General features: G+C 40.4%; 1 protein-coding gene across 1 annotated transcript in view; it reads left to right on the top strand.

Moving 5' to 3' along the window:
• Positions 1–2,897: 2,897 nt before the first annotated feature.
• The window catches only part of LOC135479857 (N-acetylated-alpha-linked acidic dipeptidase 2-like), a 36,559-nt gene continuing 22,925 nt past the window's right edge, over positions 2,898–16,531 (top strand). Inside the window, exon 1 of the mRNA XM_064759762.1 lies at positions 2,898–3,277. Within this exon, the coding sequence (XP_064615832.1) occupies positions 2,898–3,277 (380 nt within the window). The remainder of the gene's footprint in view (positions 3,278–16,531) is intronic.

The following is a 16,531-nucleotide window of genomic DNA, read 5'->3' as shown; positions in this document are numbered from 1 at the left end:
CACTTGCTTTCGAATCAGTATGACGTCACCTGAGGCAATGAGTTCTTGGTGTCGAAAAAATACCATTGAAGATTAGCACTAAGAAGTAGAATTCAACTGCATTTTGGGGGCAATAATATGCTTTTGAAATATGAATGTTTTATAGGTAATCTTTGGATAAGTGGGCGTATGGTTTTTTGGTAGTAGCAATGATTACAAGGCCATGACCATGATCATATCTTGTCGGGTTCGGAAGAGGACGAATTGTTAAGCTTGTTCTACACGTGCATGTACTTCGCTCCAGAAAACAACCAATCTTCCATCAGACTTCTGTGTGATACGTGAATAAACCCCCTAGTGGCGCATGGTTTGGGATTATCGTGAACGGATTACAGCTACGTGACATCGCACTTTAAACACTGCTCGCCAGATTAATCCCATCTGTATCACACCGCATTTCCACCTACCCAGACCCCCCTCCCCCCTCCTCCCCCGACACACACACCAACCAGCTCAATTCATAGACTCCCCCTTGTTCTTTGATCAGTTGATACATGCCCCGCATGGGCTTTTATAGAAGTTAGGGACCACCACCTTAACACCATCCTATACAGACGGATTACGTTGTGGCGTTAATATCGCGTTAAACTGACAGCTGTGTAATAGACATGGTTTTATCATTCCACTCTTAGGTTTATGTATTTGTTTCCTTACATCACGATGATAGAGTCTTATTTATTCTCTACTTTATTTATTGATTGTTATACGCCGTAATCGGCTGTTAAAAGAATATTTCACTTGTATGACAGCGGGCAACATTATGATGCGAAGAAATCGGGCAGAGTCGGGGTTAAACTTACGATCATCCGAAAGTTTCCTGTAGACCTTACCAGTTATAGTGTCGGAAAGGAAGTCAGCACGAGCTGGACTTGAACTCACATATAGCAACCGCTTTGGGACTTTGCGCTGCAGTTGCACGCAGAGGCCTATAGATGTAGTCTGCATACAGTATGTTTCTTCACCTATGTACGGTAACCAGTGTTATAATGTATATAACACAAACAAAGGAGTTTGATCTGTATTTAAAAGATAATGACGTTTAATTTCCTGTCTAGGACATATTAACACCCTCAAACACCGTGTACTGTAGACCTACTTGTATGTACATACACTGGTTTATCACACATCTACGCTGTTTAATTTGTTTGCAAGACAAGTGTTGATTTCGTCTATAGCTTGTATGTCTGACAACTGATATGTGTACATTTGCTTACACATTATACATGTTAATCAAGTCATGGCTGTTTTTGTGTAAGTCTATGTTTTTTTGGGGGGGGGGGGGTGTTTTGTTATGTTGTTGTTGTTTGTTTGTTTGTTTGGGTTTTTTTAAGGAAATTTACATCTACACCACCACCACGGCGTCACTGAAGTATGCCACAGCTGTGAAAAAGACATTTCTTGTCGACAATGGAGAACCTGTGTTTAATTTCACCCTGAATGACCAGGCGTTACGTAACCTGTCCGTATAACCCTCTTACAGCCATACCAGGCGTGTATATTTCCTGCATCAGGAGTACACAGTTAACCATATAGCTGAGAACAATCTTTTATTCGCGTTGTACATGCAGGTTCAAGTCCAAAGTCCATGAAGGATTCTCAAAGAAGTTTTACATACCTGTATGTGGATACAATCACAAGTGTTTCACTATGCACTGTACGGTGTACAATTGTACCAGAAAATTGCTCTCTTCCGTCTGAAAAGGAGATTGTTTTTTTTTAATGACATCATAGGGAATACAGAACAGCAAGAAATACTCAAAAATGTAAAAAATGTAAAAAATAAAAAAATAAAAAAACTTTAAAAATCCGAAATTTCCTTAACCCCAGTATATATGATAGGGCCTACAGCTATTTACGACACAAAAATGCCATATGGTCATGAGTCGATGTCTAGGCCTACCTGGCGAAAGGTTGTGGACGCACTCTGGTTCGAGTCCTTGGAGATCAAATATGAAAATCACACAATGCATGCCATCCTTCCCTTTTTATTTTCTTGTTTCTTTTTAATGCATGAAATATGTGAAATGGTTGATATTAACATGTACAAATACCGTAGATTTACATATGTACACGGATTGTACTGGCTGGCTACTCTATATGCATGCGCTCATTCGGCACATTGCATTTCAATGTTGTCATTGTATCAAAAGCAGGCCAAACAGTGTAAGACTATATAGGTTCCTACACGCATTCACATGTATACGTGTAGTTAAAACACAAATATATTTGGGAGGAAAGTTTGGAGATATGTATGTATAAAAAAAAGCATTAAATTTTACTGACGGTCTGATTTATTGCAGGCCTTGTCTATGAAGAATGAAAGGACGTTGTTAGTCTACACATATGCATGTTTATCAGTTGTCAGAGTTCCGTCGTTGTTAATTTGAAGCTTAATTATATAATATTTATAGTATGGCGTTAAAACTGATCAAATAAATAAAGTCTTATAGTTGGGCCTATAAAATAGCAATATATCGCACCATACGCAAATAGGTCTGCCCATATTGTTTAAGCCGTTCTGGTGTTCTAGTCATACGGGTGGTAGCCACAAATGCATGCAACACTTAAATCATTGAAATTAAGTTGAAATTGATCTGACACTGAAGTTGCCGCCGCCGAGGGCTTTACTGAGAAAACAGGTTGGGTGGGGCGGACTGGTGGTCGACCCCTTTTAGCGCCCATGAAGCTTTTTTGTGTGTTGGTTAATCAAGGTTCGACCCCATGCAGACAAAGAGACGTTCCGCGGGTCGCAGACAGACAGTCAGGGGAAAGCGGTGAATTACTATAGCTTGCCCTATATAGGCCCATAGCAGGCCGAGTCGCGGGCCCGCGTGGAGTGTAGTAGGACAGTTGACAACATGGCTTCCGCACGACGACATCGTGTGGGCTTTCACAACTTGAAACCACTGAGTTTAACAGAGAATTCAGACAGTAGCAGCGGAACTTACTATATCCAACCCACCCCGGAGAAAAAGTCGAAACGATGTCCAAATCTGTGCACGATGTTTTGGATATTTCTTGTGTTTTGCGTGATCTTTGTGTTGGGTGGTTTCGTGGGGTATTACCTTCGGGAAGCCACCAGCGAGGAGCACGGTGACTCGGCGTCGGACGGTCCCCGGCAAACGGACCACTTCGCCGGGCGGAAAAATCCGCTGTGGTTAGACCGTGAGACGACGTTGACGGTACACGAAAACACCATGTACGGCATCACTGGAGAAAGTATAGCAAAGAATTTAAGGTGGGTATTAAAATCCGTAAATTGTGTTAAGTTGTTTTCTTTCTAATTATAATGAGTGTTTTTTTATTTTGTTTTTTTTTTTTTTTTTTTTGTAAATGTAATACATGTACCGTAGGTCAACATGTATTTCACATGAGCCTTCCTGATTTCTAGATGTAATGTTACCTGTGTACTTCAACTCTCCGACAGGACTCTAGGTCCACTGTGTTGTCACAACGTGAGTAAATTAAATTCCGTGGCATGGCAAAAGTGAGTTCAGTTGGCAATGTCATACATATACTAGCAATACACAAACTTTGTTTTGTTCACACGACCCTGTTTTTCTCTGCTTAACCAGTTCACTTCATGTAAAAGACTAAAGCATAGAGAGTTAAACCTAGGACAGATATATCTCTTATATTATTAGTGCCAGGTAAAATCAAAGCGGACAGTGTGATGGTTGGCAAATATTCAAGGTGAAACCTTGCCTCCTATCAGTTCACCTCTGTTATGGTGTTATTCTAACTGCTGAATATGTAAATGTTTAAATAGTCGCAAGCACCTTAAATTGCTGCTAGCACCATGCCTTAGTCGAGTAGAATTAAGTTTAAAAAAAAATAATATTGTAGTGATGTTAATTGCAACATATGTAACATGTGAGTGGTCTGGAATTACATGCCCTCAAAACCCTGTGTTGCACGTCATCACATTTAATATGCAAACACATTACAACAATACAAACCCTCAAGAGCTATAATTACTTGTACACATGCACGTGTATCAACAAGTGTATAGTAGGCCTGGGTAACAGGTCCTCTCTGCACATTTTGCTTCGTTTCTGTTTTGCTATCCAAATTTAGCCGGTCAGATATAGATGTACATGTATATACCCGCTACATGCACACCAGTGAGAGTTTAGACGTGTTCGGTCTGACGTAACTATGTAGGTCATAACCTCCTGGAATATGCATCCTATGAAAACCTGAACACTTCAGTTTTGGAACAGTGAAGGATTAATTTTGATCGAGGTCTCGAGCATCTAGCTGTTCTTTAGGTTTTAGTCATTTGCAGAATTTGTGAGGTTTCCATGAATCATTAATAATATTGATTTGAGATCAGAGAAAAGAATGATACATCACACATTGTAACAGAAATAAGAGTTTGTTTTCGCACTTTAATAAACTTTGGCTGTTGGGTGGAGTGAGGAATGGCCGTGTGGTTACGACGCTTGTCTTTGAATGGCTGGGATGCACATGAGGTGTGAGTTCAAATCTGGCGTTGGACGGGATATTTGTGGATCCCCTCGTTCTTACAGTTCTTGTTCGACAACACTCATGCAGCTGTTTAGTTGTCTTCTATCAATATGCTAATAATTTAATTCATGTCTGTAGGTATAAAAGATAACTATAACTTGCCAAAGGTCAGTGGTTTATTCCAGGAACTCGGGTTTCCTATACCAATAAGCTGGCACGGCGCCGTTGTACTGCAGCATAGGTGAAAAAGTCTTCAGTATATCGTTAAACAACAATTGGATAAATAAATAACTACCTCTTCTGGTTGCATTACAGTTAATCAATCTTTTTGATCTCAAATCTTTAGTATTATTCAGTTTCAAAAACTGTTACCACAAATAAGGAATAGACTGGTTATTCCACAGAGTGGATGTGCCGACATGTAGTGAAAGAGTACACCGGAAATAAAGGTTATGAAAATCCATGCATGACAGGTGAGAAAGTTCATCAGTCACTTGCCTAAGATTGGTGTTTTTTTCCAGGCACTAGTCCAGATTCCCCCCACCTATAAAACAGACCAGCAGCGTATAATGGAAACTTTCTTTGACTTTATGTATATTGTATAGGCTCCATGCATGTATGTTATTTGTGTAAATAATACATTCATTTAAGCTTTTGTCTAACTTATGATATGCGTAACCCATCTGAGATGTTGAAGTCATGAATTATATTGCGCTAAGTGTGATAGTTAGGCGTGTCAGATCTGCATTATGATACACCTGATGTTATGATCTCAGAGGCATGCAAATCAGCCTGTATTTTCATGGATTGTAAATCAGCACACATCACGTGTATATATTGCAAACAGTTATTTACGTGCAGGGCAGTACAGAAATCAAAGTAAAGCTATCGCTTCAGCCTGTTAAGTCATTATCACTTAGAATATTGGGAGTGGGCCCTGGCCATGTGGGTTAAGACACTAGCACCCTCAGTCAGTAAATTTACTAGGACACACGAGGTACTGGTTCAACTCCAGCCTTCGACAGAGAATTTGTAGATTCCCCTGCAGTCACTCTTTGCGGGGCATTGCATGGTAACTATATTATCTTACACTGATATGGTTTGTTTTTCTGTTTTTCTCGCCACCCCCCACCATAAAAACTGCCTGCAATTGTATAAGTGACAACTTCTTTGAATATCACGTTAAACGAACAAGTATATAAATGAAGTTATCTTAAATCATATTCTGTAGCATTGGTATCAGTATGTTTATTTCTTAATTTGAGGTATAGAATCTAGTATATGTAAATGTATATGGACATTTCACATACAGTACCGCTGCATATTATAATGTTAACAGTAAGACATTTGGGGTGGGATGCAGGAAATTCTTTTTATGTGACACGAGTATCAGCAAACTTTACATCACAAAAAAGGTTGCTTCTAAAAAACTTGAAAAAAAAAAAAGTAGCCCAGAAACAGAAATTAACACTGCGGTAGAAATGCACCCTGTTGAGCCTTACTGAAGGATATAAAAAAAATCTAGGTGTGTATATCACCTTCTCCGCAATCACTTGATAGTTAAAGTATCCGTCATGTCTGGGGGCACCTTGTGGAAAACAACTTGACCCCAGCACCTTTTGTTAGCGGGTTTATTCCTGAAGAAGGTCTAAGGCTGTTACTGTCGTTTGCTTGCTGGCGGACGTTTACTGTTACCGTGACAACTCGTTTGACACGCCTTTGGGCTAAGATGTTTTGTATGATAAGACTGTATACCTGTTTAGTACAGACAGCTTGTTCAGTGCCTCTGAGGCTGTGCGAGGTAAATATCGGAATGTCTGGAACTCTTCACTGTCAAAACTGGCCGTAAATCTTTTCCTCCTCGTCTCCCTTTGCAGCTGTGGTTTGCAAAGTTACACACAATGCCTTGTTCGACATGACAGCTCGAATTACTGGTGTTTCACTCGCATACCTGAACTACCGGTTACCTTTTTTTCTTATCCACCTCCAGTGATAATGACGCTCGATGGTGAAAACGCAAGTTAAAGTTTGGACAAGATAAGAGTTAAATGGCTTCACTGGAATAGTCAGCAGCTTACTAAATTACACGCATATAGATGAGGCAAGATCTACATAGGATAGGCCTATCTTACATGCATTTATGTTCAAATCCGTCATGAGAGATATATCTCCAGTGATTTAAAAAAGTCTTCATGCAGACCCAAGCATTTTTTCCTAGGCCCATACATTTAGCATTTTATACGTTTCTATAAAAGCTCTTGTTGCAAATGTACAGATGTCATTTTTCACCAATGTAGTGCCATATTTTCCCAAGGGAGTGCCATATTTTCCCAAGGTTAATGCCATATTCTTCAATCAGGTGTCATATTATTTTTAGTGTCCTGTTTTTGCAATTTTTTTTTTTTTTTTTTTTTTTTACATTTTTGCACTGCAGTGTCATAATATGGTTTTGGAATGGTGTAGATGTCATATTCTCGTAATGCAGTGTATATAATATTGGCGAAATGCAGTATCAATTTCTTGCATTGTAGTCATGGTAGCGTTTGCAATAGTTAGACATGCCTGACCTGGGACATTTTGCGCAAAGCAAGTAGCGTAATAAAGTGGACGGTTTCCATGGCAGCATATGTTTTTACTAAGTGTTGCCATGTTATATACAATCAACTACATGAGGCTTGGCTTTGTGCTAGCCTCAGACCCGGAGTAAAGGGGATAAAGTGAAGTGGCGATCAGATAGGCGTCAAATCTGGTGTCTTCTGAATGGCATTCCAGTGAGGCAGCATTATATATTAGCACCGGGACTGGCCTGTAAGACAAGGAGACTTCTTGTATTACAACTAAAGTAATGTTGAATGCACTCATTAACTTGCAATGAGCAAACAAGCAAAAAAACCATGATTTAATGAAGTTTGGCCTGCTATATAGCGGCAGTAATTAATGACATAAATCATTATGTGTAAAACTTGTTTTAAACACGTAGGCACGACAGGCTGAAAGTGACTAAACACCTTTGGTGTTTTAATTTTAGAAAGGAAATGAAAACTGTCATCATCTTAGTAAAAAGCTTGTCTCATAAAATTGTTATTCTTTTATACTGGGTGGCAATTTTAATGTGCTGACTGGAAATTAAAAATGGAATTAAAAACATTAAAAATGGCTCATTATCTGCACTTTCATTTTGGCTGTATTGTGTCAGCATGCATGCAGCTAACATTTGCCTGAGAGTGCACATAATACAAAGCCACATGTGCATGTACATTGTAAGTAAATATTTGAATACAGGGACTAAATGCTCGTAAAAAGTAAAATAAAATCACAAAACCTTTATCATATAGATGTAGATGTAGGAGTTCACAAGAATTAAATATACTGTACAAATTCACCAGAAATTTTTTGTTTGACAGCTTATTTACACATTTTGCCACAGTTGGAAAAAGTTCCATTGATCTTTATATAGATAGCCATGGGTGTTTTGATCATCAAGGTTTGCTTGGAAGGTAGGATGGTGTTCTACGGAAAGTGGGAGTTTCAGTACCAAAACCTATAGTCTATGGCCTTAAGTTATTTGTTGTTGTTTTTTTAATGCAAGTTTTTAAAAAAAAAAAAAAAAACGAATCAGTAGATATATTTATTTTCCAAGAACAGAAGCAATAGATACTGTACATGTCCATAAATCTTTTTAAAGTTTTTAATTCTGAAAGTTTCAACAGGTTAATGTGTTAATATGTTCTGGCCAAAAAAAAAAACAATGATGAAATGTGTACAAGATTATTACCATGTGCACCTGCATGTTAATTACTACAGAATGAGCTTTGCATTTTAATTAGATCATACATGAGGATGACTAAACGCAGGACAACCCCAAATCTGAAAATAGTTCAGCCCAGACAAGCTGCTGCATGCTTTAACACATGTGCCAAAGGTCAAAGGTTTTCCCATTTTACTTCAAATAGGGTGGAGGGAAGACAAACTATGTATTGCATCAAGTTGCTTCATACACAGTCTAATTACCACTCAGTCTATAGTTCAGATCTGTTTTCCTCTGGGGCATGATTTAAATTTTTTCTTCAACGTACTGATGATATAATATTCGTGGTTTGTAAGGGAATTAAAATGTCTAAGAATATAAAACTATGGTTGTTTTTGTTATCTGATTAAAGCATTCAACCCTTCAGACACGCACGAACTCTAAATTGTTGGTCAACATGCTACATGTACATATGTGTATACGCATTATTAAATTCCTTAGGTCTACAATCATCCTAATAAACATGACAAGCAGGTAAATTGCTGATTGGGTATTGCTATACAGCACTATGTACGACTTAGATTGAGAGAAAAAGACATCAAGATGACAGGTTTATTAAGTGCCAAAACTTAACATGTACACATGCTTTAAGACAAGGTATATGCTGTGTTTGTTTGTTTCCTAAGTTGTTTAAATTCCCAGCAATTATTATTTTTAAAGTGAGAAATTATTGCCAACATATCTGATGGACAAGAAAAGGCAATAATTTGAGCTACGTGGTCTTGGCCAATACAGAAAATTTAATTTCATTAGTAAATATAATTTTCTTTGTCAAGAATCTGTGGTAAAGCCTGTTTTATAAGAAATAAATTGAAGGTGAGGTTAAGACACTGATATTTCTACCTGTAGACGTGGGCGTACCTGTACATGCAGGCATACCTGTACATGTAGGCTTACCTGCTCGTGTAGGTGGACCTGTACATTCAGGCATACCTGTACATGCAGGCATACCTGTACATGTGGGCTTACATGTGCGTGTGGGCTCAGCTGTGGGTGTAGGCTCACCTGTGGGTGTAGGCTCACCTGTACGTGTGGGCTCACCTGTCCGTGTGGGCTTACCGGTACATGTAGGCTTACCTGTACGTGTGGGCTCACCTGTACATGTGGGCTCACCTGTGTGTGTGTGCTCACCTGTGTGTGTGTGCTCGCCTGTGCGTTCGGGCTTACCTGTACGTGCGGGCTTACCTATGCGTGTGGGCTTACCTGTACGTGTGGGGCTCACCTGTGCGTGTGGGCTTACCTGTACGTGTGGGCTCACCTGTGCGTGTGGGCTCACCTGTACGTGTGGGCTCACCTCTACGTGTGGGCTCACCTCTCCGTGTGGGCTCACCTGTGCGTGTGGGCTCACCTGTGCGTGCGGGCTCACCTGTGCGTGCGGGCTCACCTGTACGTGCGGGCTCACCTCTGCGTGTGGGCTCACCTCTGCGTGTGGGCTCACCTGTACGTGTGGGCTCACCTCTACGTGTGGGCTCACCTGTGCGTGTGGGCTTACCTGCACGTGCGGGCTTACCTGCACGTGCGGGCTTACCTGTACGTTTAGGCTTACCTGTACATAAGCCTAAACAGGCTTACCTGTACGTGTGGGCAAACCTACATGCTTTCTTAGAGTGTAGTATGAAAATTAAAACATCATATTTTTGTTCAGTTTAAATACAGCTTTATTAGTTTGGATGCCCAAAAGTTTAGGAGCCCAAACATTTTCGGGGACCACCTTGGATCTATGGACCTGTACATGTATAGGCCTGAAGCTCTGAGCTCTGAGCTCTTTAAAATGTAGCGGGTGCACACATGCAGAGAATCAGTAGGCCTGAAGCTCTGAACTCTTTAAAATGTAGCATGTGCACACATGCTGAGAATCAGTTGACCTGAAGCTCTGAACTCTTTAAAATGTAGCGGGTGCACACATGCAGAGAATCGGTAGGCCTGAAGCTCTGAACTCTTTAAAATGTAGCGGGTGCACACATGCAGAGAATCAGTAGGCCTGAAGCTCTGAACTCTTTAAAATGTAGCGTGTGCACACATGCTGAGAATCAGTTGACCTGAAGCTCTGAACTCTTTAAAATGTAGCGTATGCACACATGCAGAGAATCGGTAGACGTGAAGCTCTGAACTCTTTAAAATGTAGCGTGTGCACACATGCTGAGAATCAGTAGGCCTGAAGCTCTGAACTCTTTAAAATGTAGCGTATGCACACATGCAGAGAATCGGTAGGCCTGAAGCTCTGAACTCTTTAAAATGTAGCGTGTACACACATGCAGAAAATCAGTAGGCCTGAAGCTCTGAACTCTTTAAAATGTAGCGTATGCACACATGCTGAGAATCAGTAGGCCTGAAGCTCTGAACTCTTTAAAATATAGCGTGTGCACACATGCAGAGAATCAGTAGTGCTGATTTACAGTTGTCTCTCTAAATGATTCATGTACAATCTCCTGGTAAAAATGAAGGGTGTGTGTTTGTGAACGTGGCTAATGGGCACCACCAGATAGGAGATATTTACTTAGCCAGATCTGGTTGTAAATTTGTGAAAGTATGACATTTTTATGACATTCTCAGGCAGTAACATGGTGTTTTATTGAGTGTCATACTGTACAGGTGTGTTTTTGCCTTTCTTGAAATATACTGATAAAGTTAAATTGGTCAGAAAGGATCCAGTCCACAATTTTCTTTGACGTCATATAGCTAGTGTGCATTTGTGTGAAATGGACCACAACTGTAATTTAATGCAGTCAGGAGAGCAACTTGTAGTTGTAAATTATGTGTAAAAGCTTTATAAATGAAACTGTTTTTATAGCAGACAAGGTGTGGGTTCTATCCCAGCCCCTGATGGGGAATTTGTAAATTCTTGCTTTCACTGTTTGTGATGATAATTTATCATCGGCTTATTAAAGGGCTAATTAATCTTATATTCTTTGAACTTTGCTTGTAATAAACTTACCACATAGGTCATTTGTTCACCTTTCCTGGACTCTGGTGGGTTCCCACCAACCATGGCCACCATTTCATAAGTGAAAAAAATTTTACACAATTTTCATAAACAATAATTAAACAAAATTTCATGTAGATCTAAACAGATTATGTAACAGAGAGCTGAATGAAAACTTACTTATTATTATGTATTATATACGTGTTGATGCACGCTTGTATTTGTTTACACAATAATTTTGCACAAATATATGGTGTGATGTATAAATTTACTTATATTTCTCTCTTTCAACCTTTTTTTTTTGTTGTCAAAATATAAAAAATCAAAAAATATTTTTTTTTCAAAGAATCTCCACTAGTATACCTTTTAGTGATACTGTATATTTAGAAAAAAAAACTTTATTTTGAAGTATGAAAGGTTTTTTTGTCCTTATTGTCTGTCAAGCTGCCTGTTTCCTTCAGAAAGCTCAACTCCAAAATCTGTAAGCTTGGAGTGGAAGATAAAGCTGAGTAATCAGAGGTTTAACTCCAATTGTTACAAGAACATTCCAGCAAGATTTCCCAGCATGCTTGGGAGGTTTCTTAGCATGTATTGTGTCATCTAGAATTAGTTGGCATTTGCAGCCTACGGCACAGGAATTTAGAGGCAAATCACTGTAGGACGAGCTGGTACCAGTGAAGTCCCTCCGGGGCAAAGCTTTCGGATGTCCTGCTAATTCAGGTTGCGTCTCTCTGTGAAATCTCGCAGCTCAAAAACGGCTACATTGGGTGTCTTAAGAAAATGTCACATGATGTTGAGGGGTTGAAAAGATGCTTAAGAACACGGTAGACATGATGTAGGTGTGTGTAGAGTAGTTTGATATTAAACTGTAAAAGCCTGTCAATGCCATTGGTGTATTTTGATTTGATCGTATGAATGAGATAAAATGTATTTCAGTATTGCTATGAGCTTTGTCCAACACATGGCAGACATAATCTCAAAAAATGCTGATGAGTAAAGGTCACTGTTTTACTCCAGGGTGCTCTGGTTATACCTCCATCCACAAAACCAGACAGCTGCCATCATTTGTTAAAATGAAAAGCTCTTGTATGACTATGATGTTATTAAAATACAATCAGATTTATACATTTATAACAGATTGTGCTGATTGTGCATCGGCTGGTCTGTTCACACCCATTTCACTGGGTGATGATATTTGGTCGTAGCTTGTTGAATTAAAAACCTATTGCAGGCCTGTAATATGAGTTTGTGCAGTTTGCGTGCTGTTTTGGGCTCTCCTTGCCCGCATAATGCATCTTTGGCCCCAACTGTTGCAAGCACAGGCAAACGGAGCATGCCTGACCTTCATGCTCCAGAGCGGGTACAAACAGTTCTAATTGACACAGCAAAGAAGCTGACTGTCCAGGGATTGACAGTGCTTCCCAGAATCTTCCAGCCAATGTTTGTTTTCTCCTTGTTCAACAAGAGATCACACAAGAATTGTTCTCCTGTGAAAAAATACCTCGTACATTCTTCTACAGAAACTGAAGTTAGTGCAGCTTAATTCAGACGTGCACCACAATAAATGTACAACAGCTTGTACAATTTTCAGAATTTTAAACTACAGCGGTACAAATGAATAACACATGTAAGACATTTGACTTAGATAATCTCCATTCATTTACAAAATTAACAAATAAACCCTAGTTATCTGGGCCCAGTTTTACAAAGTGGCGCGTGACATTTTGGATGAATGCCAGGAATCTTAATTCAGTGACTGCATGTGGATGAAGGCCAGGAATCTTAATTCAGTGAGTGTGTGTGGATGAATGCCAGGAATCGTGATTCAGTGAGTGTGTGTGGATGAAGGCCAGGAATCGTAATTCAGTGACTGCATGTGGATGAATCCCAGGAATCTTAATTCAGTGACTGTGTGTGGATGAATGCCAGGAATCTTAATTCAGTGACTGTGTGTGGATGAAGGCCAGGAATCTTAATTCAGTGCCTGCGTGTGGATGAAGGCCAGGAATCTTAATTCAGTGTCTGTGTAGATGAAAGCCAGGAATCTTAATTGAGTGTCTGCATGTGGATGAAGGCCAGGAATCTTAATTCAGTGACTGTGTGTAGATGAAAGCCAGGAATCTTAATTCAGTGCCTGCGTGTGGATGAAGGCCAGGAATCTTAGTTCAGTGACTGCATGTGGATGAATGCCAGGAATCTTAATTCAGTGACTGTGTGTTGATGAAGGCCAGGAATCATAATTCAGGGACTGTGTGTGGATGAATGCCAGGAATAATAATTCAGTGACTGCATGTGGATGAATGCCAGGAATCTTAATTCAGTGACTGTGTGTGGATGAATGCCAGGAATCTTAATTCATTGACTGTGTGTGGATGAATGCCAGGAATCTTAATTCAGTGACTGTGTGTGGATGAATGCCAGGAATCATAATTCAGTGTCTGCATGTGGATGAAGGCCAGGAATCTTAATTCAGTGACTGCATGTGGATGAATGCCAGGAATCTTAATTCAGTGACTGTGTGTAGATGAATGCCAGGAATCATAATTCAGTGACTGTGTGTGGATGAATGCCAGGAATCATAATTCAGTGACTGTGTGTGGATGAAGGCCAGGAATCATAATTCAGTGACTGTGTGTAGATGAAAGCCAGGAATCTTAATTCAGTGTCTGCATGTGGATGAATGCCAGGAATCGTAATTCATTGACTGTGTGTGGATGAATGCCAGGAATCTTAATTCAGTGTCTGCGTGTGGATGAAAGCCAGGAATCTTAATTCAGTGACTGTGTGTGGATGAAGGCCAGGAATCTTAATTCAGTGACTGTGTGTGGATGAAGGCCAGGAATCGTAATTCAGTGCCTGCATGTGGATGAATGCCAGGAATCTTAATTCAGTGACTGTGTGTGGATGAAGGCCAGCAATCTTAATTCAGTGACTGCATGTGGATGAATGTCAGCAATCTTAATTCAGTGACTGGGTGTGGATGAAGGCCAGGAATCGTAATTCAGTGACTGTGTGTGGATGAATGCAAGGAATCGTAATTCAGTGACTGCGTGTGGATGAATGCCAGGAATCTTAATTCAGTGTCTGCGTGTGGATGAAAGCCAGGAATCTTAATTCAGTGACTGTGTGTGGATGAAGGCCAGGAATCTTAATTCAGTGACTGTGTGTGGATGAAGGCCAGGAATCTTAATTCAGTGACTGTGTGTGGATGAATGCCAGGAATCATAATTCAGTGACTGCATGTGGATGAATGCCAGGAATCTTAATTCAGTGACTGTGTGTGGATGAAGGCCAGGAATCTTAATTCAGTGTCTGTGTGTGGATGAATCGCAGGAATCGTAATTCAGCGACTGTATGTGGATGAAGGCCAGGAATCATAATTCAGTGACTGCGTGTGGATGATGGCCAGGAATCGTGATTCAGTGAAGGTGTGTGGATGAGGGCCAGGAATCGTAATTCATTGACTATGTGTGGATGAAGGCCAGCAATCTTAATTCAGTGACTGTGTGTGGATGAATGCCAGGAATCCTAATTCAGTGACTGCATGTGGATGAAGGCCAGGAATCTTAATTCAGTGACTGTGTGTGGATGAAGGCCAGGAATCTTAATTCATGGACTTCATGTGGATGAATGCCAGGAATCTTAATTCAGTGACTGCGTGTGGATGAAGGCCAGGAATCGTAATTCAGTGCCTGTGTGTGGATGAATGCCAGGAATCTTAATTCAGTGACTGCGTGTGGATGAAGGCCAGGAATCGTAATTCAGTGACTGTGTGTGGATGAATGCCAGGAATCTTAATTCAGTGAGTGTGTGTGGATGAAGGCCAGGAATTATACTGTATGTGGATGAAGGCCAGGAATCTTAATTTAGTGACTGTGTGTGGATGAAGGCCAGGAATCTTAATTCAGTGACTGCATGTGGATGAATGCCAGTAATTGTAATTCAGTGACTGTGTGTGGATGAAGGCCAGGAATCATAATTCAGTGACTGTGTGTGGATGAAAGCCAGGAATCATAATTCAGTGACTGTGTGTGGATGAATGCCAGGAATCTTAATTCATTGACTGCATGTGGATGAATACCAGGAATCGTAATTCAGCGACTGTATGTGGATGAAGGCCAGGAATCATAATTCAGCGACTGTATGTGGATGAAGGCCAGGAATCATAATTCAGTGACTGCATGTGGATGAAGATCAGTAATTGTAATTCAGCGACTGTGTGTGGATGAAGGCCAGGAATCGTAATTCAGTGACTGTGTGTGGATGAATGCCAGGAATCGTAATTCAGTGACTGTGTGTGGATGAATGCCAGGAATCTTAATTCAGTGACTGTATGTGGATGAAGGCCAGGAATCATAATTCAGTGACTGTGTGTGGATGAATGCCAGGAATCTTAATTCATTGACTGCATGTGGATGAATACCAGGAATCGTAATTCAGTGACTGTGTGTGGATGAATGCCAGGAATCGTAATTCAGTGACTGTGTGTGGATGAAGGCCAAGAATCTTAATTCAGTGACTGTATGTGGGTGAAGGCCAGGAATCTTAATTCAGTGACTGCATGTGGATGAAGGCCAGGAATCTTAATTCAGTGACTGTGTGTGGATGAATGCCAAGAATCTTAATCCAGTGACTGCATGTGGATCAATCCCAGGAATCGTAATTCAGTGACTGTGTGTGGATGAATGCCAGGAATCATAATTCAGTGACTGTGTGTGGATGAAGGCCAGGAATCTTAATTTAGTGACTGTGTGTAGATGAATGCCAGGAATCATAATTCAGTGACTGTGTGTGGATGAATGCCAGGAATCTTAATTCAGTGACTGTGTGTGGATGAATGCCAGGAATCTTAATTCAGTGACTGCATGTGGATGAATGCCAGGAATCATAATTCAGTGACTGTGTGTGGATGAATGCCAGGAATCTTAATTCAGTGACTGTATGTGGGTGAAGGCCAGGAATCGTAATTCAGTGACTGCATGTGGATGAATCCCAGGAATCTTAATTCAGTGACTGTGTGTGGATGAAGGCCAGGAATCTTAATTCAGTGACTGTGTGTGGATGAAGGCCAGGAATCTTAATCCAGTGACTGCATGTGGATGAATGCCAGGAATCTTAATTCAGTGACTGTGTGTGGATGAAGGCCGGGAATCTTAATTCAGTGTCTGTGTGTGGATGAATGCCAGGAATCGTAATTCAGCGACTGTATGTGGATGAAGGCCAGGAATCATAATTCAGTGACTGCATGTGGATGAAGATCAGTAATTGTAATTCAGCGACTGTGTGTGGAT

Source organism: Liolophura sinensis, chromosome 12 (genome assembly GCF_032854445.1).
Source record: "Liolophura sinensis isolate JHLJ2023 chromosome 12, CUHK_Ljap_v2, whole genome shotgun sequence".
NCBI lineage: Eukaryota > Metazoa > Mollusca > Polyplacophora > Chitonida > Chitonidae > Liolophura > Liolophura sinensis.
This window is presented reverse-complemented; position numbering and strand designations above follow the sequence as displayed.